This window comes from Ochotona princeps, chromosome 8 (genome assembly GCF_030435755.1).
Source record: "Ochotona princeps isolate mOchPri1 chromosome 8, mOchPri1.hap1, whole genome shotgun sequence".
Lineage (NCBI taxonomy): Eukaryota > Metazoa > Chordata > Mammalia > Lagomorpha > Ochotonidae > Ochotona > Ochotona princeps.
The window spans coordinates 20,398,733-20,425,304 of NC_080839.1; the positions used below are offsets into that span (position 1 = coordinate 20,398,733).

Below are 26,572 nucleotides of genomic sequence, written 5' to 3' on the forward strand. Positions count from 1 at the left end.
AGCCTGAAATGTATTTTTGCCCATACATTAACACTTTACCAACAGAACATCGTGTATTATAAACTTAACCAACCTTTTCAGATATTCTGAATTTTTTAAATGAAGAAATAGTTATGAGTCAAAAAGACAGTTAATTTAGTATGTCTTGGATGTCCTCTTGTTCGTGTAAGAAAATCACACTCTTGGCATAATGCAGACTTTTGAAAAGAATGGGTTTTTTTTTCAAAACCTAATAACTCATTTACAGAAGATAAGTCACAAGACTCCTATTGTTGTAGCATGGAGAATAACATTTTGTCAGTTGAAGTATCTGTATTTTGGTGGCAACTGGTATTATGTGAAAATATTTTCTCAATTCCCAAACACCTTGGATGTGTGAAATTCACACACTGCGACAGTGTGAATGTCTAAATAGGAGCAGCCAAGGGCAACAATCTGGTTGGTAGTGGTAGTGGGGGAATTTCAAGCAATTTCTACTTAGATAACACTAAAAGTCACTTAAAGATCAATTTTTATCTTTCTGAAGATACTCTCGGTGGCTTTCATATACAATTGAGGAAATAACTGATCTTTAGATAGAAGTATATATGTATCTAACATGCATACACACAAATCCACACTGAAGTGGCTTGAGGAACAAAGAATTGTTGGAGAGACTGGAGCAGGATGTGGTAACCATTGCTACACCACACCCCTTGGGACACACATCCCACAGCAAAGTGTCACGCTCTGAGTGAACTCGCTGCTGTACACTCCGTGAGGCATCCAGCAATGGGTCAAGAAGTTGTATCCCTGCCACCCACAGAGAAGTGTATTCCTGGCTCCTGACTTTGGCAAGGTGAGGCCCATCCAAGTGGTAGTTCGGGGAGTGAACCATCATATGAGAGATCTTTTCTAATGTCTGTCTCTCTTGTTTTCTGTCTTCAAAAACAAATGTTGTCACTGTGGCATTCACAAATCGGGACTTTCTATGACAAACACAAATGAGAATGCAAAGGGGGAAAAAAAGGAAAGAAACCCTAGAAGCTCCGAAGTCATAGAAAGAAAGGGTCTCCATTAATAATAGAACACTATTTTGTTAATATGCAGGTTTTTCTCCACAGGAAACACTGATTGTTATTCCTGGTCTCCCACATAGGTATGGCCAAGTTGATTAAGAGCTATTCAATCCTGCCTTTCAGATATTGGACCAGTTGCAAGCAAAAGTCATGATGGGAAGTGGCAGCCCCATACCTTTGGGACAGTGGATTGGGACAGTTCAGCTGCCTGCTGTATCATGTATTTCAGTTCCATATTCACATGAGGCTTGAGGGGCCTGGGAAACCAAAACAATGTCATATTGTTCTCCTAAGCATCAAACTCCATAACCATCCACAAATGCATCCAAGAACTAGAAAATTATTGTGACAGTCCCTTTTCCTTAAGTCTAAAATTGGAGAAAGTACTTAAAGTGAAAGTAGCAGTAATGGATGGTACCTGAGTGATGATAAAGACACATGAAAAATCTGAGGGCCAGAGGATCGGGGTTGGTTCGTTCACACAGCTGCCACAGGAATCCCAGTCATTAGGCCCAAAGGACCCAAAATTGTGCTTTAGGGAGAGGTTGAAACTACAGACCTACTAAGCCTCAGGCTGGCCATAGGGCTTTAGGAAGCTGAACCTCTCTCTAAAGCCAAAATAGCCCACATAATCTGAAAATTCACTTTCAGGTCAGTAAAAGCAACATTTCAACATACTCTCTTTCAAACTATGGCTTCAGGCTGGCCAAGGGCTTAGTGATACAAAGCCCTTTCCAGCTAGTGAAAATTGAACACGGGAGCATTCCAGAGTTTTTTCTCTGGCAATTCAACATTTTTGCATTAGAAAAGTTTAACCATAACAACCCAAGCTTATATTCCAAGGCAGCTTTTAGAACTAGCAGAATAGTGCATATACATTTTATACAGTTGCACTAAAACTAAATACAATAGAAAACATGAATATGCATGTATGTATATGTGTCTATACACACACACACACTCACAGAGAGAGAAAAGTCACTCCCTACAAAACTGGTGAAACCAATTAGCATTAGACCTGTCTATAGCAGAAACACTCTATGCAACCTTTGATGATTTGGCAATACCACAATGAAAGTCTAGATCCTAGTCTCCCGACTCTCACTAGTATATTATAGCATGTTTCTTCAACTTCCAAGAGTATGCTAAAAAAAATTAAAAAAAAAATACTAACTCTGCTGACTTGTGGTTTCATGGTGATGTGGATAAACAAATAAGGAATGTATAAGATCTATAAACCAAGAGGAAAAATAGAAAAGAAAAAAGGGAGGAAAGATGCTGAAGCAGAGAGGAAGCGAAAGGAAAAGGAATGGAGAGGAAGGAAAACAGGGATCTCCAGGCTTCTTTAACCTTTCTCAGTAGCTCACCATGCACCTCACTGATGACCTTGGTGAGACTACTGTGAGCCTCCTTTGGATCAAGTTTTTCAATGGCAGAACTATGATGTTAATGATTACAGTATTTAAAGTTATTTAAAAAGGTAATGTGAAAAATTACTATAATATCCAACATAGATAAGCAGCTAAGTGTTGATATTTTTTTCCTCGTTAGGTGTGGGCAATGTAGTTAGCTGCCTTCTTTCTTGTGTAGTGCATATGATGCACATGGTAGATATAAATCTGTGGGAGAAGATTATTGCAGAGTTAGTTTTTATCTGAATGTCAACAAATCAAATTTCCATAGAAACTATTAGCTTCTTCTTATACCTAAAAAAAGTCTCTATAATCAGACTCCCATATTTTACATTTTCACTATGTTGCTAAGATGGAAATGTAATCTAAAAGTATTTATATTAAAGGTATAATTATTTCAAGCACTGCAATCGAACTCTGACTTGAAAATATTTAGTATCTTTGGTTTCTATTACTTGAGAGCAACCTTGAAACTCCATGGCATTTAACAAGTTGGACAAATATGAACCATCCGTGCTGAAATCAGAATCTAATGCAAGAGCTTAATTTACTGCCCATTGTAACAACCAAAACAAATGTATAGATTATCTATTCCTCATGATTCTTTTAGAAAAATGAGCATTACTTTCAAGGATATGTATACCAAAGCACAGCTGTTTTCAAAAATATGAGTTGAGAGGTAAGATATGAAAGTCAATGTCTGTATAATCAAAGCCATAGTAACAGCTAATCTTTTAAGGCAATCAACTGGGGCTCAAGCAATGTGCTTCACACTCGAGACTAAATAGGATCTTTGTTTAAAAGGTAGGGACAGAGTAGCCTCTAGAATATGAGGTATTGGGCTCATGCGGGAATTCTTTCTTTTTCAAGCTATGTGACATTGCCCCAGTTACTTAACTTCTTAAAATCTCAGGTTATTTCACCTTTAAAATGCAGTGTAAATAGTGTTAATATGAACCAGTAGTACCACTAGTAGGAATAAATATGAACATATTGTATCAAAGCTACACCACCATCACCACCTTGTTTATAGCAGTGATGTTGATAATAAGCAAAATATGGAATCAACCACAGTGTTCATTATATCAAATAAATGGATAAAGAAAAATGCAATTTATAAGATAATGAAATTCTACCACGTGCATTGAAATGGTGGGAACTGAATGATATCACATTGAGTGAAATAAGCCAGATGCAGAAAGACTAATACTGCATGTTCTCTCTTAAATGTGAGAGCTAGAATTAAATAATAATAATAATAATAATAATAATAATAATAATAATAGCACAGGGGTAGTAAACCTATGCCTGTAGCATCACAATACCATGTGGGTGCCAGTTCGAGTTTTATCAGCCCCATTTTCAATTCAATTCCCTGCTTATGCCCTGAGAAAGCAGCAGAGAATGGTTCAAGTCCTTGGGAACTGCACTTACTTGAGAGGTCTGGAAGAAGCTCCTGGTCCCTGGCTTCAGATGGACTCAGCTCTGGCTGTTTTGGCCATTTGAGAGCAAACCAGTATATGAAAGCATTCTCTCTCTCTCCTCTCTTTGTCACTCTGTCCCTCAGATAAAGTAAGTAATAAATCATAACAAATTTTAAAAATTCCTGTATCAGTTTTGTTGCAAATATTAGCTTGTTAAACCTTTAAACCTTGTCAAATTCTTAAATATTATATACTACTATAGTTTTAATGATTTTTGTGACTATTTTAAATTTAACTTACATGAATAGAGTTTTCATTCGATTATTACTTATAACCCAAGCCTATTTTCCTGCTCAACTATGCTGTTTTCACATTATGTTTTTGTTGGAAAGGCAGATTTACAGAGAGAAGGAGATACACAAAGAAACATCTACTGGTCTCTTGTTCACTTCCCAAGTGGCTTCAACAGCCAGAGCTGAGCCATTCCTAAGCCAGGAACCATTAGATTCTTCCCCATCTTTCATATGGGTGCAGGATCCCAGGGCTTTCATCTATCCTCTACTGCTTTCCCAGGTCACAAGCACAGAGCTGGATCGGAAATGGGGCAGCCAGCACATGAACTGGCATATTAAAGGTGAGGATTTAGTCACTAAGCCATTGTGCTGGGCCCTCAACTATGGTCTTTCTACTTTTTATTTACTGAACTCTTTAATTTAGTGGATAATTAAGCCTTTGACTATAATGTAAATTAAAAGTCTCATCTCAAATATAATAAAACATCAGGTTGAAAAATTAGTGTCTATTTCATATGATTTTCAAAGCCATTAAATAATCATTAATACTAGTTTATTAAAATCTTAATTCTATCTTTACATAATTATTCAGAATTATAAATAAGTCTTAATTCTTTATTGTATGTTAAGGAAACATAATAAAGTATGATAGTGACTGGGATTAAGAAATTTTAGGCAAAATGTGATATAATATATATGTATATATATGCACATCTTCGGTGATAAAATTTATCCTAAATGTAATAAATGCTTGGTCTGATCAAAATAGTTCTTTATAGGGCCCGGCAGCGTGGCCTAGTGGCTAAAGTCCTCACCTTGAATGCGCCGGGATCCCATATGGGTGCTGGTTCCAACCCCAGCAGCTCCACTTCCCATCCAGCTCCCTGCTTGTGGACTGGGAAAGCAGTGGAGGACAGTGCAAAGCCTTGGGACCCTGCACCCACATGGGAGACCTGGAAGAAGTTCCCGGCTCCTGGCTTTGGATTGGCATAGCACCGGCTGTTGCGGTCACTTGGGGAGTGAATCATTGGAGGGAAGATTTTCCTCTCTTTCTCTCCTCCTCTCTGTATATCTGACTTTCCAATAAAAATATAATAAATCTTTAAAAAAATAGTTCTTTATGGAGAATATCATTATTCATGGGTCTGAGTCAATTATGATAAATCCTAATACCTTAACTTGGGTGAAAACAAACTAACTGTACTTAGGAAGGCAATCCTGAGAATAAAGGAGAAGAGAAACTTGCATTTTTTAAAAATGCATTAAAAGCCAATTCCATCAATGTAGTCTTTGCTGCAGCTTTTCTTGATTTTTCTTTTTGGCTCACAATTTGAATCAAGACCTTGGAATTTACAAAGCTCTGTTACATTTATTTAAACCCTAGACATTTGTATAAGGTTTTCCAGATCACACCTATCAAACAGCTGCAGCCAGAGCCAATTGAGAAACAGTGTGAGAGTGGAGACTATGTTTTTTGATTCTTTTTAATTTCAACTGATTTCATTACTTTAACATGTCAAAACCTGGAGTCAGGCCAGACTCTTCTTTGCCTCACATCTTCATTTGCCATACACAGGCCCATCCATGGACACAGAACCAAAAATCCAGCTACTTCTGCCCACTTCCCAAACCTCTATACTAACCCTAGCACTCATTCTTTCTTGAGCTATCACAGTACCATTTTTACATATTCTTCCTGTCTACGATTGTGGCACTCTATAACGTATTTTCCACCTGGCAGCAGAGTGATCCATTAAAAATGGAAGCCAGATCTTGCCATGTCTTTAAGACTCTTCAGTAGGTTGAAATATGTGATTGAAATACAAAGTCCGTTTCCCCAGTTTCATTTCTGTAATTTTTCACCTCACTTTGAGCCCCAGACACAATGGTCTGTTTGCTATCGTACACTGCAAGCACACTACTGCTTTAGTATTTTTGTCCTCACATTTCCCACGTCTGGAATAGTCTTCCATCCTCAATGGTCTTAGCAGAGAAGCTGTTTTTGATCTCATATGTCCACCCCCATCATGTTTATCCCCTTACTGTTTTATTTTGTTCTACATCACACCATTCCACCTCACTTATTGTATATCTAGCTCTTCCTTTCTTTGTCCTTATCAAAGGGATGTACATCAATGGGCACAGGAAGTTCCTGCAGAATGCAACGTTTTGCACTTGGAGGATTAACTGACAAAAGTGATTGACTGAATTTGCATGGATACCTGGTGCTTAACGGGTGATCCCATTAGCAATTATGACTACTGGAGGGTCATCTCTTATTTTCAAACTGTATTTCTGATAAAATTTATCATGTATCATGTGGTACAGCTACCAGGATTAGCTACTTCAAGAGGATTGAGAGCGAACTGAGATTCACGTGCTCAACTCATTTCTAGGGCTCTGATTCTGTATTTCAAAGACAACCAGCTCCCCCTCTCACATCCACTATAAAAATGGAAAGAAACAAAGGCAAGGAAGAAATGATGATGGAGCTAGAAGCATTATCCTAGAATCACTTCGAGAGAGCTTGTTCAACTTCTCAGGAATCCAAATAGCAAACTGCAATTGCTTTCTACCCAGTAAAGATAGGGGCTCTAATGTTTTAGTTTATCCAGATTTGAAATTACTCCTTGGCAGTAAATTCAGAGAATTAAACAGGAACAATGTCTCTTTATTACTAATCCCTAATGTGCATTTTAGGGTCCCACAAAAATGCTATTAAAATATAGTACCTTTAAAGTAAAAAGTGGGCAACAAGAGCTGGCTGCATTTATTATTTTATTCATTCTCTAGGCCTCATCAGCTTATTTATTACTTGTTATAAAGTGTGTACTCAGTGAAATGCTGCTGAATAGTTAAGGATCAATTAGACAGGGTCTCTTCCCCAAAGGAATTGGCAAACTGGTAGAAAATATACAGTATGTGTTTACAATTTTAAGTAAATAGTCATTAGGGTTAAAAACACAAGGAATTGATTTCATTTGGGAACATGCTATTCAGGCACAAGTTGAACAATGATTATAAATTACAGCAAGGGAACAGAGTGAACCATGTGTCTGAAAAGGAACAACACAAGCAGAGGCTTCACAGGGGAGGGAACAGCAATTTTCCCATCAAAAGATGTTGTATGTGTATGTTGGTGTACAAAAAAAAAAAGGCAGACCATAGCAGGGTGAACATGGACACTGAAGACAGGGCCAAACATGCAACCCAAATACTCTTCTTTAGAATATTGGGCTTCAACTTGAGAAAAGTGAGAAGCCTTTGAATAGTGTCAGGCAGGGAAATTGCAGATTTTCGGGGTTTAAAAAATATATTTATTTATCTATTGTTTATTTATTTGAAAAAGTTACAGAGAAAAGAGAGACAGATCTTTGATCAACTGGCTCACTCACAACATGGCCATGTTAGATCAGGCCAAAGCCAGGAGACTGGAACTCCTTGAAGTTCATCAAGGTCTCTTAGGTGAATGGCAGGAGCTCAGAGTTTGGGCCATCCTCTACCGCTTTTCCCAGGCCATTAGCAGGGAACTTTATCAGAAGTAGATTATCAAGGACATGAACTGTTGCCCATCTGGGCTACCAGATGCCAGGCCTGACTTTACTGCATGCAAAGGAGAGACTGAAGACGGGCCAGGCAACTGAGTGAGGCCTCTTTGAATGTCATTGTGTTACCTAATAACATGGAGCAGGTAAGATACTTTGGTGCATAAGGGAAGAATGGGAGGCGCAAGGTTTTCTAAGCATCCAAGTATTGGAAGGAATAAAGCAAGTCTAGAAGATTAAAACACTGTATTGATTTTGCATCTTAATTTCAGGATTACCTTGCATTTTTATTGCTGCAATACATACTTTGCCCCCAAGTTATGTTTTATCTCTACTTGCCTCAACCATATTACTTTGGTCTTGAGTTATCACGAGTTGCTTTCCATTTCTCCCAAAGGATTGAAAATTAGATCATCAGATCAGCTCAGCACAACTTCAAAGATGGCCTTACCTTGAAATCCTTAGCTAACATTTAAAAGGGATGAGTGAGCTGAATTGTGAAGATGAAGAAAAATCATTGATACTTATCTCATTCAATTTTATATACAACACTTTCTACAGTGGCTGATGTAGATCACAAAAGATTTTAATTGTCCAATTGAATTTTCCTATCCGCAGACGCCTGTGTAAATTCAGCTAGTGTGCACTAACTGCTACAGACAATGAGGAACAAATGCTCAAACTGTGGAAATTTTGAAAAACTCTTCACTATTCACATGCTGCATTTTATTTACACTAACTCTATCCTTGGGGAAGGTTTTTAAGGGTTATAACATCTATGGACTAATTTTGATTGGTCCTATTCACTGAACATCACCAATTTCCGTCAGAGGCAAACAAAATACAGAAGTTGAGAATAATGGCACAGAAACGTAACCAAAAACTACAAAGTAGGTGAAAAACCAAATAAATTACCAGTAAACTCAATAGTCAAGAAATGTTTAAAGGTTAAAACTCACATTTTCAAATCACACATCTTTTCATGAAGGCATTCATTTTCCATTCAAAAATTCTCAGAATGCTTCTCATATGGTATACAATAATGAAAAATTAGACCTTCATCAGAATGTCTCAAATAAGTGTCAAGTGTGTGCTTGAAAGGCTGTGAGTTTATGTTGAGAGAGTAGAGGAAACACTAAGTAAGGAATTTTAGCTAGAGCTCTAACTTTTTTATTTCAGTCCAGCCAGACTGGTTTATCTATTTATTTGAAGTATGGAAACCAAATCTCCATTGGATAATGAGATGCTGGACTAAAAACATTAACAACATGGGGCTGGCACCATGATTTTGTGGGCTAATGCTCCATCATTAGTATCGACATCCCATATGGACACCAGTTCATATCCAAGTTGCTTCACTTTGATCCAGGTGTCTGCTTATGACCTGAGAAAGCAGCAGAGGATGACTCAAGTCTTTGGGCCCTGAACCCGTGTAGGAGACCCAGAGGATGTTCCTGGCTCCAGCTGTTGGGACCATTTGGACAATGACCAGCAGATGAAAGATCTTAGCTTCTCATCTTTGTAAACCTTCCTTTCAAAGAAAAATAAGTAAATCTTTAAAAAATATTAACAACAGTTTAAAAATCCATAAACCTATCTAAACTAGCTCTCATAGGGGCTATTATTTCTAGATATGATGCAGTAGTATGTAAGAGGCCCACTTCTTGTAAAAACACCTTGAAAGTCATAATAAAAATAATTTTTGAAAGAATCAAAGCATATAAAAATATCAAAACTTAAATGATATAAAAAATAGACACTTTCTAAGGAAAGCTTAACTTTCTGCATGTCACCCACCCACTGTCCCTAAGATTTGCTAATTCTTACTCTAAAGAAAACCAAGAAGCCAAAAGATAGCTGCTGAGAGAAACTTTATAGCTGCAGTTCAAAGTTCTGGGAAAGCAAAAAATGGAATGTATGACAACCAAGCCAACAAAGACTTGGTGTTAAGATCCCACAGTGAACGGAGGCTCTAAAAAGTTAGCCTAGTATTAATCATTACTTTTCCCCCAATCAAGTGAATTACAAATGGACTTCAAAAGAAGTTGTGGAACAATGGAATTAAATGGTGGATTTGTTTTGTTATTAAACAATTAAAATCCATGCAGAGTTTTATGAACATTTTGAAGACACTTTATACATACAGCAACAATTAGTGAGCTGAAAGCATCCAAAAAAGTTGTAGAACATCTTGTGAAGTTTATATTTATATTTAAGTTAGAATTCTAAGTGACCTAATTGGTCATTAATTGGCATCCATAAGAAATTTGTAAAGGAAAGGTAGACTGGACTAGCCTCAAAAACAATTCATTTGTTCTCTCTCTGTCTCCTTCCCTCCCTCCTTCTGTCGATCCCTCCATTTCCCTCTCTCTTACATTTAAGTCTGAAAAAGAGAGACAAAAAGAAACACAGGGATAGAGAGAAGTGGAGAGACAGAAGAGGGGAGAGAGCAGGATAAAGATGAGAAAGAGAGATAGATTAATTCCACAAATGCCCAGCTAAAGGTTCAAGCCAGAAAATCCAAGCACTAGAGCCATTACTGAATGACAACCAGGATACACATTAGCAAGAAGCTAGAATCAAAATGCGTCTGGGACTTGAACTTAGGTACTCAGATATGGGATGCTGGCATCCCAAGCTGAAACTTAGGTATTCAGATATGGGATACTGGTATCCTGAGCTGACACTTCACTGTTGACAGCAAACCACTCACCTCAACTAGTAATTCTTGAAACAAAATACAACTCAATAGAAGGGTTTCAAGTACACTGAACACAAATGGATGACTGAGCTAAAAAAATGGGTCAGCAGGAAATATATGGAAGAAAAGAGAAACAATGACATATGGAGATGGTATAAATAAATAAAATAAATTGCAAACAAAATCTACAAAGTTGGAACCTGAGTTTTAAGTAAAATATTAAATAAGTGCTCGCATTGTGGCATAATAAGTTAAGCTGCTACCTGTAGGATAAGCATCCTATATGGTGGCCAGTTTGAGTACCAGTCATTCTATTTCCAAACTAGAGCTTTGTTAATAAGCCTGGGAAAGTGGTGGAGGATGGCCCAAGCAAACCAGAGGATAGATCTCCCTCCTTCTCTCTAGCTCTGCCTTTAAGTAAATAAAGCAAGTCTTTTAAAAAGAGAGAAATTACCTAATAGGTGTGTTATTTGGAAAACTAATCAAGAAAAAAGGGAGAACACACCAACTGAAAGTGAAAAAAAATGAATAACAATGTAGATTTCCACACACTAAAAAATGCAAGAGAATTATGGACAGTTTTGTGCCAATAAATTAGAAAGTTAAGAGCAAATAAAAAAACTCTTAGAAAAACATAAAACCGTTTTATGTTTTTAAAGTTTTCCTAAAGTAAATCCCCAAGCTCACATTGCTATACCAGTGAATTCCTTCAAATATTAAAATATATACAAAGCCAGTCTTAGCACAATCACTTCAAAACAGAAAAAAGCAGAAAATGATTTTCAACTTATTCTTTTTAACAAAAAACATAACTGATACCAAACTTCTGAAAAAGAATACAGGAAATGATTTATAAAACTGTCTCCATTTGGGGGAGGGGGAATGCAGAGGATGGAAGGGGAAATCCTTGGGCCTATGGAACTGTATAATGAAAAACAATTTTTTTTTAAATCTCCATACGCACAAGTAAAGCCTTTAATACATTTCTATACTTTATCATGCTGGACCGCAGTACTCCCTGACAAGCACAAGATCTGGGGCCTGAGTGGGTCTGGTAGGAGAACTGTGGATACTTTCCTGTCGGGCTGCAGTTCCCACTGGTATGCATAGGACCAGGTTAGTCAAGGCAGCAGTTTAGTCTGGGGGTGAGTCAGGTTAACCTGAGCTGCAGGACCCATGAGTGTGCACATCAGCCAAGTGGGATGCAGAACGAACTAGGCTTGAGTGCAGCACATGCTGGCACGCTCATAGATGGGGGCTGGGAGCAAGCCTGATTGAGGTTATTGGGCGTCACCCTGACCAGGCCTTGGTACCTGCTGTGTGTGATGATGGGGCCTATGGCAGGCTGGGTTGGGCTAGGCCACAGCTTCCATCAGTTCCATGAGAGATGGGGTTGGGAGCAGAACTGACCAGGTAGTCACATCCACTGGCATGTGCATTAGCTGGTGCAGCAAATGGATCAAACTTGATCTTGCACAGGCTGGCACACACAAGAGTAAAGTCTGAGATCACTCCAGGCAGGTTTTCTTGGAGGACTCAAACCCAAGCCACAGAGAAAAATCACAATATATGACAGTATATGTGGACTGACCTTGAAGTGCATGTATCTGGACTGGGCCTCCTCAGTTGCTGATGCCTGTGCAGTGGAAAGCATGCCCAGGTACACATGAAAGACATTACAGCCAGCTCATATAGACCAACAGGAGGTATTGACCTTGTCCGAGGATGGAAGGCAGAACAGATTGGACCACTCTCCTGGCCAAGCTTTGCAACACTTTGCTGAGCTCATGGATGCACTAAGATGGATTTGGTCAGTCAATAGACCTTGGAAAAATTTTCTCAACCTTGGTGCAATGAGGACAATGACATCTCAGAAATACCAAAGCCATTCAAGTAACACCTCAGAACACTCTTCCCCACATCAGGGTCTCTAAGGTGTCATCAAATAACTATCCCGCACCTACAGGTGCTGACATAGTTTGACAACAAGAAGTGGTGATTCCTCCCCTTCCTTTGCTGCCGACATGAGAGGAAAAAAAAATTGACATATTTGTCCTATCCAGCTTCCTCCACAGCTCACCCCTCCCCACCCTAACCAGATATCCACACTGACATACATCCCTGACAACTATGCAAATATTAAAATTTTAATTATATTTAAAAAAGAAATACTTTAAAAATCCTCTTTCAGCAAAAAAGCAATAGAACTAACCTGATCTAACCAAAGTATCTGAAGAAATAGACAGCAAACAATATATTTACGTTAAAATACTGAAGTTAAAACATTGAAATTTCTCCATTGAGACCTGGAAACAGAAATATCTATTGTAACCATGTTATATATATATTTTTTAAAAAGATTTACTTTATTTTTATTACAAAGTCAGATATACTGAGAGGAGGAGAGATAGAAAGGAAGTGGAGCTGCCGGGATTAGAACCAGCGGCCATATGGGATCAAGGCGAGGACCTTAGCCACTAGGCCATGCTGCCAAGCCCTATAACCATGTTATATTGAGGGACCAATCCTAATGTAATATAAGGAGCCAACAGAATAAGGACTGGAAAAAAATACACAACTGCGGCAATTATAGAAAACAGACACAACTCCAGAAAGATACATGGGAAATCCAAAAGAAAATATATAGAATTAATAAATGATTCTAACAAGGTTAATGAATCTAAAATCAATATGCTAATCAATTTTTTCACATTACAAACATTAAAACTAAGATTTAGAAAGGTGTTCAATCTAGTGAGATACTTTCAAATGCAGAAACACAGTAATGCTTTATGCAAAGCTTTAAGTTTGTTACATAAACATCAATGATGAGGAACTTGTTTGAAAGACATAAAATATTCAAATCGTTTAGTTTCTAGTTCCTCTCTGCTCCAACAGAGGTCAATCCAACAGTAGTACCGGAACGCCCAACATATCAAGACTTTCTAAGCCGCTCTAGGGGTAACCCATGGGAAGGACAGCAAGTTTGTAAACAGAAGGGCTCTAATGGGCCTGAGATTTCTGCTGCTTCTTCTTCTGCCTTGATGAGCAAACAACACCTAGAAGGGATAGATGTACGTGTGCCGGACCTAAGATTGATACGACGGTAAATGGCACATGTGTCTGAGGTCTATCATTGCAGAGGGATAATCAGCAGGAAAAGTGACTCTTTGCTTTGACCTCACACTTACACAAGGTGCCAAGTGCGCACTTTGATAAGAGCACATCTTGAGCACAGATAGACTCTGACAGTGTCATAGAATTTAAACACAGGTTTTGCATGGCACATTGCACAACAGTTAACACATCACTTGGGACACTTGTGAGAGTTTGCACCTGCATCTCTGCCTGATTGGCTCATGCGCGAAGTCACAGCGATGTGGCATAACGTGTTCCCAGGTGAACCCACTGACAATGGTTTTGGTGAACCGAGATCTCAACCTGGCCGGATCACTGGCCATGCAGGCGAAAATGGTGGGCTGCAGCCCAGGCTCTCTTGGAGTCTATCCTTGGATGAGCTGTGCTGGGACTTCTTTGATAAGCAACTGTGAGAAGTCAACTGTGATCCACAGCCTACTTGCCAGCCAACCATACATGGCAAATGTGACCTGGGGCATACCTGCCAGCCATTTGTATTGTATGTCACTTACTACATGATTGGAGGGTCCAAAGAGACTGACATGCCTTTTAGCCAATTACAGTGTCATATCTGGGTGGAAGGACTGTCGGGAGACATCCTTCTGCCTTCTCCTGTTTTAGTCTATATGTTTGTGCTTACTGGATAATAAACGGACATGCTCCATCAGACTGTCTCTGGTAGTTCTTGCTGCTGCTGAACACCATTGCCTTACCCCCTTAGTGGTTCCAGAGGCGTGCTGGTCAGGAAATCCCCAAGAACTGGCACCTGCGCAACAGTTTACACATTATTTGGGACACTGCCATCCCATTTTGGAGTGTCTAGCTTTAAATTTTGTCTCTGGTCCAATTCCAGATTCCTGTTAACGTGCATGCTTGGGAGGTAATGGGTGCTGGTTCACCCAACTGGTCCCTGCCTCCCATGTTCAAGAGCCAAATTTGAGTTCCCTACTCCTGGCTTCAGCCTGTCCCAGTCCAGACAGTTACCGTTATTGAGGAATTATTCAGAGAATAGGACATCTATACACGAATTATTTAATTTTAAAAATCTACATTCCTTTCCTCATCCAGAAAGTCTACAAATGTTGTAATTCTTTAGACAGGATGATACATATATTTTATTACATGTGAATACTGAAATATTTCTAGCATTCACTCAGCATTATTCCTTTTCTTCTTCCTCTTCTCCTTCCTGTCTCCATCCCCACTTTCACTCCCTCTCCTTCACCTGCTAAAAACACGGAAATGGTCAGGGCTTCAGAAGTCACCTTGGAAAAGCTGGGTAATTCTCAGAACACACGGGGGAAATGTAAGGGGTCACAGGGTGCTTGCCTTTGCAGATGACAACAGAACCAGAAAGACTGCCTTGATATGATGACCCTGATTCTAGCTCTAGGCTGAGTTCACATCAGAACAGTAGGATCCTGGTGGGAAGTTCTGAGCTTTTACTGTGGTGGCTCCAGCTTTTGCACACATAATTTGTTCATCTCATGGGCAATAGCTCAGACTGCATCCTAGAGAAACAAGGGTTTTATGTCAGCTTTCTCACTGACTGGTTATCTCCAGCCCCTGAGACACCAGCAAAGCTACATTAACCAAAGAGCAAACAGAGCAGGTGTTTAGGGAACACCTATATCCAGTTACACCCCCATCACCCACTCTAAGAACAGAGAGGATTTTACATTTAATGAACTTATTAAGTATTTAACTTCGCCTTCCAAAGAAAACAAAAAGAGAGCTTATTTTTATTTCAGCTTGCATTTAACCTGTCTGTCATTTTGAGTAATTTTATTTTCTTATGAACCAAGAGAGAAAGACACCATCGTGGTAGTGGCGGCAGTGATGTTCTTACATGCTCAGAGCTTGAAAATGTTTCAGCAGGACTTTACCATTTCCCAGGGTCCCCACCCTGCATCCTACCCTCTTTTTGTAGACACATTTCCTGCTTAACATCTCCGTTTTCTGTCTAGTACCACGTCACTATTGCTACCTTTGCCAAATTGTTGGCTTTTAGTTCCTAAATTTAGGCAGCCTAGTTATCATTTCCTTGTGCATTTTTTTTTTCAGTAGCACACAGTACAATCCTGTATTCATAAAGCAACTCCCACAGATTTCTGTCATGGAGACCCAAAGCTTCACACTTGTATTGCCCCATGATCTTTCACAGGGAATCTAAACCTTTCTTAAGATAATTTTTTTTTTCTTTTTTCACAAGTTCACAGTGTCACCCACTAATCTAGGCTTTGGTGGGTGGAGTGGAGAGGAAAGTGGGGGAGGAAAGAACGGGAACAGTGTTCTAGGTTTCCATTTGGCAATTTTAATTCTACTCCCCTGAAATCAGGGCTGGTATTCAACATTTGCGAGTGTTCCTTCTGCTTCCCCTGCTTCAGCCTCTGCCTATTGTTCTGGAAAATTGGCAGACACATTTTACAACATGCTGAGAGCTGTGGGATGGAGAGCAGAGACATCCCTGATAACCTGTTTCTTTTGAAAGGAGTAGAGAAAACCATAGAAGAGTTCTCCAGAGAAATTCCAAGAGCCACACATACAATCAAGCCTGCTGATCAGTTGTAGGTTTCCAGCTTTTTCAGACTTACCTCCACCAGCTTATTGGCATGCTCACGGAAAACCTGGGCGTATTCTTTTACCTCCTTCTCATTCCCACTCTTTGCAGCCTCAATAAGAACCAGCAAAGGGACGTTGGTTTCCAAGAAGGAGTCAGATATGTGATCCATCACTGCTTTCCGAAGCTATAGAAAACAAAAACAAAAACATACAATTAAGGAATCGAAGAATTATTTTTTTTTCCTAAACTATTAGGTAGATTTCAATATTTATGCAGAAGATTTCCCATCTCTCTTTAATTTTCACAGCAATTACCATATTAAAGGAAAACAAAGTCCTGTGACTGACGGACACTTGTGAATTACATGTATTGTATCAGTCTGAAGAAGACGCATGTGGTTTGCAGTTCCATACACTACAGACTACTCCTGTCTGCTCAAATCTTTCTTTGATCCAAAGTTCCTCTTCAGGAGGTTTTGAATCATGAACTACTTCAAGAAATTGGGTCCTTTAGAGAAGGAACAATCTGGGCATCAAGCAGTCAGTTGGGAACATTTTGGAGGACGAGCTGAGCTAAATGTTAATGCCACCATTAACATTTTACCACACACTTTCTGCAGCCCTTCCCATTGTCTGTACTTCACAGGGGCAGAACATGAAGCATCTAACAATTTAGAAAAACATTCAACCCAGGTGCTATGGAGATAGAGCTGCTGTGCTCCAGAAAGGAAACACCTCACAATCATCCTTATAGTTAAGTAAAAATAAATAAGCTCAAATCTTCCAACAACGCATAATTGCACATCATTCTCACATTATTTTTTTAAAAAAAGGAACAGGGCAGGTGCATGAAAATAAAGCAAAACTCTCTCTAAACAATAACCCCAGTGCTGCTTTGTTTTTAATTTTCTGAATGCATACAGGAATACAAATAAATATAAAAATGAGAGAAACTGCTAAGCAATCTGTATGTTTTCCAAAGAGATATGCCTATTCAGGGATGTTCAGCTGAACCTTTGCTCGTGTGGTACATACACATTTCTTACTGGCTAGAATGGGATCTATGAATTTCAGTGCCTTGTTGTGCTAATTCCCATATGGTACACACGTGGCTGTGTATAATTTATTTTAGTTCCATTTTTACTTGGGTTTGACAGTCTACCATATTTTACTTAAGCCTGTATAAGTTAAAATTACTTATTTATTTGGTAAAAGAAAAGTACAGAATTATCACGTAGGATTAATGTTGGTAATTGATAAGCTCATGTTTGCCTGGCCTGTAAAATACGCAAGATTCTAAACAAATTTCTTCACACAACATTGAATGGGCAGAGACTTTCTTATTTCAGTTCTTTAGATGAAGAATACAGGACTTTGGGGTTTTTTTATTAATTATTTTGCATTATGTGACAGTTTCATAGGCTCTGGGAATCCCCCACCCCCACGCCCCTCCCCCCTGGTGGATTCCTCCACCTTGATGCAGTATTACAGTTCAAATTCAATCAAGATTCCTTCCTTGCAAACGGAATACAGGACTTTGTAAAGCTCAATAACTTGCTTACAATTATCAGCTCACAAATGTGAGAGCCTACTCGGTATGAAGGCCTGACGGAGAGCAGTGAACACGAACTGAACTGTGTGGTTATCCTTCAGGACAGGGTCACAAGGGCAAGATAAACAGTTGAAAGCATAATCAAAATTAACCTTGGCAAGGACAAAAGAGAAGGCCCAGATAAATAGTGGGACACGAGCAGTCAGGCTGCCTCTTCACACAAGCCATTCTGTCATCTGAAGCCACATATGCCTACATGCACAATAACAGGGGTATCAGTTCTCCAAAGACATTCAAGCTATGTTCATGAAGCCTTTTGCTAAACCTTCAAGGAGATGACAGTCACAAAAACGAACCCCTTGAGGACAGCATTATGGCACTGTATGCGAAGTCTCCACGCACAGCACATGCATACCACATGGGTGTCGATTCAAGTTCCAGCTGCTATACTTTTGGTCCAGCTCCCTGTTAATGCACTTGGTAAAGCAGCAGAGGATGGTCCAAGTTCTTGGATCTCTGTACCCAAATGAGACATATGGGAAAAGCTCTGGGTTCTTGGCTTTGGACTGCCTCAGCTCCTGCTGTTACAGTCATGTAGGGAGTGAACCAGTAAATGGAAGATTTCTTTCTTTCTGTTTGTGTGTGTGTCTTTGTGTGTCACTCTGCATTTCAAATAAATAAATAGTAAAAAGATGAATGTAAAATTATTAAGGTCAAAGGAAGATAATACCAATTCCATGTACACTAAACTCATGCTATAAAATATATGCTTATAAAATAGATTAAAATTAATGCACTATTTCAAGATAATTAAAAGAAATTAAGAAAATTATGATATATTACAGAAACAAATTAGAATATAAGAAAGAATTAAGGATTTAGGTTATTAAGTGCAAGAAAGGATAGTACATTTCAAAAAATGAGAATGACCACTATCCAAAATGAAGACATACAACAGTAAATGCATTAATAGAAATTAAAAAAACAGAAGTAAATACAAATGTTGAATTAAAGCTAAAAATGAATTTGAGAAAACGGATGAGCTTCATGGCTTAACAGGCTAATCTTCCACCTTCAAACATTAGCATTCCATATGGGTACTAGTTCATGTCCCAGCTACTCCTCTCCCCATCCAGCTCCTTGCTTATAATTTGGGAGAACAGTAGAAGATAGCCCAAAGCCTTGGGATCCTGCACCCACATGAGAAATTGGAAAGAAGTTCCTGGCTCCTAGCTTAGGATCAGCTCAGCTCTGGTCATTGTAGCCACTTGGGGAGTGAACCAGCAGATAGGAGATCTTTCTCTCCGTCTCTCCTTCTCTGTGTCTTCCAAGAAAAATAAATAAATCTTTAAAAATCTAAAAATGAATTTCCAAAAAGATGGGAAATATTGAAGACAGGCAGAGAAAATTAAGTCTATTGCTCTCAGTGATCCCTAAAGAAAAAAAAATCACAAGAGAATACTAAACTTTATAGTTGTGAAGACCGTCCTGAATACATCTATATTGAAAACTTCATGCTAACAAGGTGTACATAAAAATTGTTAAGATATAGGATTTTGTTTGGAATTTGCATTTATCTAATGGCAGGCTGAAAGAGACATGGTGTGCTTTCGTCCACTGGTTCATCCTCCAGATTCCTGCAAGTCCCACCTGCCCCATCCCCACTTGTTGTACTACCTCCCTCATCATCACCACAGTGGCTGGGAACTCAATCAGGTCTCACAGGATAGCAAGAACTCAATAACTTCAGCCGTCACTACTGTCTTCCATGACCTAAATTAGCAGGAAATTGGTTTTGAGTAGCACAACCAAAAATTTAACCCAGGCATTTCGATGAGTGATGCAGCAATCCTGATTTATTACCTGCTAGGTCACTAGACCGTACATGTTAAAAGATCACATCAGAGACCAGTGCCATGCAGTAGCAGGCCAAGTCTCCACGAACGGTGTTAGCATATCCCATGAGGGTGCCAGTTCATGTCCCAGCTGCCCCACTTTCCATCCAGCTGCCTGCATGTAGCCTGGGAAATTGGCAGAGGATGGTCCAAGTCTCTGAGTCCCCACACCTACTTGGGAGAACCTGAGGAAGTTTCTGGCTCCTGACTTCAGAATGACTCATCTCTGGCAGTTGTGGCCTTTGAGGGAGTGAAACAGCAGATAAAAGACCTCTCTCTCTCACTCTCCTCTCCTTAAATCTGCCTTTCAAATAAAATTTTTTAAATCTTTAAAACAAATTTTCTTATCAAAAATAGGTGGTATAGAAAGTGATAGGCTAATTCACCTTATTTTTAATGCTACAATGTATTTATGTATCAAATATCAAATTGCACTCCTATATATATATATTCATCAATTTCAAATGTAAATATTCTTTAAAATCAGATTCTGAAACAACATAGGTCTCTGAAGAGACACATATGTTTCCAACAACATGGGCAATACTCTTTAGGGTGATAAAACACAAAGAAACAAGCAAGCAAAGACTCAATGTCAGGATAACTGCTAGTTTGGGAAGGAAGAGCCAGGAACTGTGTCAACAGCCTTCTTGGGAGGCCTGCAGGTTTCTCTTTCTTGACCTGCATAGTAGTCACAACAATGTCTCCATATGTAATTCAAGCAATTAAATACATATCATGCATAAATGTAGATACCTGCGTCTTGTTTTATAGTAACAAGAATACAGAGGACCACCAGGATGGCAAGGAAGCCAGCAGCAGAAGATGAGAGACATGCCGTGACCTCCATTCAGCTAGGGAGAGAGACGTGAGCTGCATACTGTCCTGTTTCTGGTCAGGAATTGCTATGTGATTAAGAACTGTAACTTTGTTGTGTTGGAACCTTTGCACTTTACACATGCGTGTTGACAAATCACTAGTTACAGTAGTTATCTTGTCCCAACTTAAAACATCCTCAAGCAGACATTTTATCCCCAATAATTCTGCCTTTTTTCCACCTGCCTTTGCTTCCCTAGATTCATTTTTCTAAAAGTATAGGCTTGAAGTTAGCATCACTATCATTTCCTAGGACCTTATTGAAACACAAATCTGAGGCCAGTGTTGTGGCATAGTAGCTTAAGCCTTTGCCTGTGGTGCCCCCCATGGGTACCCGTTCAAGTCCCAGCTACTCTGCTTGCAAACCAGTTCCTTGTTTATGTGCTTGGGAAAGCAGAAGATGGCCTGAATGCTAGAGACACTGTATCCACAATGGAAACCCAGAAGAAGTTCATGATTCCTGGCTTCAGATCCTCCCAGCTGCTTCCACTGCAGCCATTTGGGAAGTGAATCATTGAATAAAAGAAGTCTCTCATTTTTTCAAGGTGCTATAAGTTGTTGTTGATATGGCTGTTCTAACTCATTCTGGTTGTTGACCTTGTTTCATGGCTTCTCACTTATGGTAATGTATAGTGATGGAGTACTGGGGTCTATCATATACAGATGTGACGGTACAATGGAACATGCATCCCTGCATCCAGATGAAAGATGGATTCCCAATGAAACTGTTGGACATGTGTAGACAATGGGATGCTGGACTGTCTGACATTGTCTGTACCAACAATGTTGGTGTACACTTAAATAAGAGGCTGATTCCTTTTGAAGGACTACACTATTGTAACAAAATGGGAAAAATCTGAAGGGGGTAGGAGTTTGGGGGGGGGGGTGGGAATCCCAGTCTATACAAAAATGTACCACATAATTCAAAATGCAAAATAAAAATATTAAAAAAGATGTCTTTCTCTCCCTCCCTCCCCTTGTCCCTACTTCACTCCCTCCTCCCTCTCCCCTCATCTGTGAACCTGCCTTTCAAATAAATAAATTAAAAAAAACACAAATTAAAGTCTCCACCCTAGCTTGCATTTTAATAAGAATCTATACTTTAATAAACTGACTATGTGATTACTCTGTACAATTAAGTTTCAGAAACCCTTCCCTAGGAGACCCATTGTATCTTTAAGCTCTTTTCTAGAAAAAAAAAAAACTAGTTTAATTAGAAACTACTTTTGGATGACTTGAGCAGAAAACTATTCCTACTAGTTCACAGAACGCAAAGAATTCATAAATGTCAAAACAGCTTGTGTCTTTGTGACTTTCATTGTGGGAATGACTCTTGATTTTTACCTGGATGGAATATAAACCCAAACTCTGGATTTTGGGTCCAAACCTTGCTGCACAGTTGAAGGACTGTGATACCTGGGGAAATCTTTTGTGAAAACAAGTGGTTTAGCCATGTGAAATTCTTATGCCAAAATTCATACAATGAGAAATTTCCCAAACACATAAAAAGAATTAAGATGCCAACTCAAAACCAAAAAGATGGTCAATAAAGATTAGATCTGGCAGAACACTAATTCAGAATCCGAAGCATGGATCAAAGTGGGGGAAAAAAACAAACACATTTATAAGAAATAACTAAAAATGATAGGATTGTTTATAAGGAACAAGATCAGAAACTACAAACCTGGAGAGAAATAGCAAGCATTTTACAGCTCTTCCCTTTTATGCCTACAGAAGACATGACTAATCAATCAGAGTGTTCTTTTATGCTGAGCTCAACTACTACTTCATAATCCTTCTCTGTCCTGTGCTCCAGGTAGCTACCACCAATCAATCCTACTTATTCTGCAGGATGAAAGCTTGCTTTGTTTGTCGAGCTTCCTCTGAAATGGAAATGGTTTGCATGTCAATCTTCAGAAAGAATTGGCTATGTGTCTGAACAACTGAGAGTCATCCAGATTTTCAGAAGCAAAAGTTAATAACCAAGTCCAGACTAGGCTGATGATATTTAATAAATGTCAGATCATTTAACAACTATCCTGCCCCTTAGATATTTATGTAAACTCTGTTAAAAGTAGCAGTTAAAAATTAACTTCTCCATTATGATCATATAAGGAGGATCAACCAAGGTCAAATTTGGAGGTGGAATATGATCTGAAATAGGCTCAAAATTCTCAAGACTTACATCTTTCCATAAATATGGCTTTTCCATTTGCTTCATGATTTCTGACATATTTCACCATATTTCCTTAAGCTCTGTGTTATACTTATTATTAAAAATGAAAAATCAAAGCAGCAAAGAGATCGGGCCATGAGCCATCTAGCCTAGAGGGTTTGACAAGAATTGAGCCTCATTAAGTCAGATAAATTTTAGCCAGTCTGAAGGTCAATTAAGGTAATCAATCAGTGGAGTAATATATCCAAAGCCATTTTAATAAGGTAAGGAGCCATCAAGACACACATTCCACTAGTGATGAAAGCACTGTCCACACTCGCGGAGTGAACGAGGACTGAGGGAGTAGATACTTCTATGAGGTCTGTGGAAAAACAGTTACAGAACAATCACCATTTTCATTCATTTCATTTTCTTTTTAAAACAAATCTAAAATTCTTTGGCTATTATCTTTTTTGATGACAGCAACTATCTCCTATGAAACAAAATCATTTTAATTGGGACACTTCTCTGTAATGAAACCAATTACCACTAAGGAAAAAGAATAATTCAGTGGGCTTTATGCTTTTCTCCATCCAGTCATTCATTCACCAACACATTCAGTCTCTCCTGGATCAATTAAAATTACAAATGTCATCTTTCACAACACCAATGTGCAAAATATGTGATAGACAGCATAATCCAATCAACAGCTCATACTCTCTAGATTTTTCCTCTAGGAGTGTTGATGAACACTTAAAATTTGGAAAATGTTTCACTGAGGGAAGGAAAACCACTGGGTGATGTTTAGATAATTGTCGTAGATTTTCTGCATAAATAACATTTCCACCTCCCTTGGTATCTGTACCTATTGTGTTACTCTTCAGTGACTACTTTCTGTCCCCCTAGCATCCCCACGTGCCATCCTGAAGGCCAAGGATTGTTGGCCATCACAATTTCTGAGAAATGGGAATGTTCATTCATCACTTCATTTATTTATTCCTGTTTTCTGCCATCCCCATGAGGTCATAGGCAGGCATGATTTGTATTCTAGGAGAAGTGCAAGAAACACATTGAACAGAAGTGGATTATCTCATTCAGCCCTACTAAGGCCATTCTTGAACAGTCAAGAGCAACCTTGCCCAGACAAATGGCAGCTTCGGGTGGCCAGTGTGACTATCCTAGAATAGTTGTCAATAGATGTTGTTGCATGTCCCTGAGGTGCTGTTACAATACAGTACAGTGAACATGCATGAATGATAAGATAATGACACTACATACACTTAACTACATAAAAATTTTTTAGTCATCAAAATAATTTTTTTAAAGATTTATTTATTTTATCACAAAGTCAGATATACAGAGAGGAGGAGAGACAGAGAGGAAAATCTTCCGTCCGATGATTCACTCCCCAAGTGAGCGCAACGGCCTGTGCTGCGCCCATCCGATGCCGGGAACCTGGAACCTCTTCCAGGTCTCCCACGCGGGTGGCAGGGTCCCAAAGCTTTGGGCAGTCCTCAACTGCTTTCCCAGGCCACAAGCAGGGAGCTGGATGGGAAGTGGAGCTGCTGGGATTAGAACCGGCGCCCATATGGGATCCCGGGGCATTCAAGGTGAGGACTTTAGCCGCTAGGCCACGCTGCCGGCCCCATCAAAATAATTTTTAGGGGACATGAAAGACATCTTCAAAATTTCTAACAAATCTGGAGGCATCACAATTCCAGATTTCACTCATAATACACGACAGTGATAATCAAAACAACACCAGCATAAAAACAGACCAATCAATGTGGACTAATGGAACAAATTAGAAATCCCAGAAATTAATTTACATATTTGTGACTGACTACTCTTCTGCAAAACAGCTAAAATCACTGCATTGAGAAAGGACACTCCAGAGAAGATGTGACACTGAATGAACAGGCAAGCCAAGAGCAGAAAGTGACCTATTAGACATTCATTATAAGATTGACTTCCTTGAACTTGGAAATGGGGAAAGAAATACAGGACTCATGGTTCAAGATATACCTACTGTAAATATATATTTAGTATTAAATTGTTGCTTTATTCACATAAGATTTTGTTCAGTGCTTTTAAAATAATAAATTGAAAGATCCTTAATAAAATGTGATTCTAAGGAGTCTAAGTTATGTTCAAGTCAAAGAATAGGAGACTCTCCCCCATTAAACTCAAAAATCATTCTCCATGTTTGAAACAGTGATTGTTACAGGTGTGGAAATCTACAGGCCTGGTGGTGACTGCGTAGAACATTGAACTTCCTTAAAGAGACCTTTGAAAGCTGCATATGCAGTTGGTATATTTAGCACTCTTTCAGTTTTCATTCTTAGAAGTATTAGTGTCAAGCCACAATCATCCTATAATCCAAAGGTATAAGCACATCTAAAGTGGGAGCCAGAGTGCGCAACAGCCAGGAGTAGACAACTCGATGTCACATAGCAAGTGCAGGAACTCATAAATACTGCTTTCATTAGCTCATGGGCCCTGTGATTTGTGTCCCTGAGGAACAGGGGGCACATTTGTTGACCCCTCCAGTAAATAGGCAATGTAATTCCTCTGTAATTTGACTATTAGAATGGTTTAAATGCCCTTGCCTACAAGATGAAAGGCATAGTTAACACTTTTTACATAAGCTAGAAGACCAAAATTTAGCTATCAATCAAGCAGAGCAGAAAGGAATGACTTGACAAAATCATTCGTTAAGTCTGACAGGAGTCAAGAACACAAGGCTTTCTTCCAACTGTTTAAATGTGTGTGTGACAAAGGAATATTAATTGCATAAGACAAGACATTTAAAGATATTAGCTCAGCACTCCCAGTCTGTTTTATCCAATTAAGGTTATTCATCAACGTAAATAACTGCATTTTCTTCAGAAAACCAAAAGAAATGTAGTCAATGTATCACACCTATTCTAAAAATCTACTTCCTACTGTCATGAGAGGGAGGCTGATGAAAGGATAGACGCACTTTAACTCGCAAATTTCAGAAGAGAGATGAACTGTCTCAAAAACAACCAGAAGTTGTCTGCTTATGGGGTAAGACATGAGGAGTGTATGATGATGTACACTGAGCTACATTCAAAGGGAAACTGCAGAAACTCTTGCACAAAGTCTAAAAACCTGCAACCATTTGATGACTTGAAACAATTCCATGCAAAAGACAAGCAAAAAAGGTTTCTCTAACTAGAATGGCAGAAGCTGAAATCTGTGGGAGGATTTGAAGTCTGTGGGTCTCATTTTAATTTTCCCAACTGTGGATATTTTAAGCACCTGCAAGTTATGGGTTAAGCTGCTATAGCAAGGCTGGCAACCCATATGATGGCCAGTGAGTCCTGGCTGCTACACTTCTGATTCAACTCCCTGTTATATGCCCTGAAATTTCCTGGGTCCACATGGGTTACCCAGATACAGTCCCAGGCTCCTGGCTCCTGCCTGTTGTAGCCACAGCCATTGCAGGCATTTGGGGAGTATGCCAGCATATGAAAGACCCATAAAGAAAAAGGAGTGCAAACATCTCATTTGTATAAAGGATGTTTAAATAGTTTGCCAAAGAAGAGAAATGAGAGAAAGCAAATGTTCAAAAATATAAAGTATAGATATTGGCACAATTAGCTCTAAAAAAACAGCAATATGTGTATAAGGGAAATGAGTCCTCAGAGGACTATGTGTTACCACATGCCCCTTTCTACTTGGGGTTTAGTGCTCATTCCTTTAGTGTATCAAGTCCTGAGTTTGCCCAGGTATACAGAAGGCTTAAAGAATTCACTTAAAATGCACATTATCTTTTGAGTATGTTTTTCCCATGAACTCTTTGACACCCATTGTGCAAAGAAAAACAAAGTAAGCCTCTCTACTCACTCGATTACCAATTTATAACAAAAGTTACCATGATCAACTTGACCTCATGCATGAATGCCATGTTCTATAATCATAAGAGATTGGTCTA

The 26,572-nt window shown here is 39.0% G+C and overlaps 1 protein-coding gene across 2 annotated transcripts in view; it reads right to left on the reverse strand.

The window, feature by feature from the left end:
* CTNNA2 (catenin alpha 2) overlaps positions 1 to 26,572 on the reverse strand; it is a 1,134,503-nt gene that overhangs the window by 211,564 nt on the left and 896,367 nt on the right. For both annotated transcript variants that reach the window (XM_004590715.2, XM_004590714.4), the window contains exon 9: positions 16,166 to 16,318. In XM_004590715.2, coding sequence (XP_004590772.1) covers positions 16,166 to 16,318 — 153 coding nt within the window. The remainder of the gene's footprint in view (positions 1 to 16,165; positions 16,319 to 26,572) is intronic.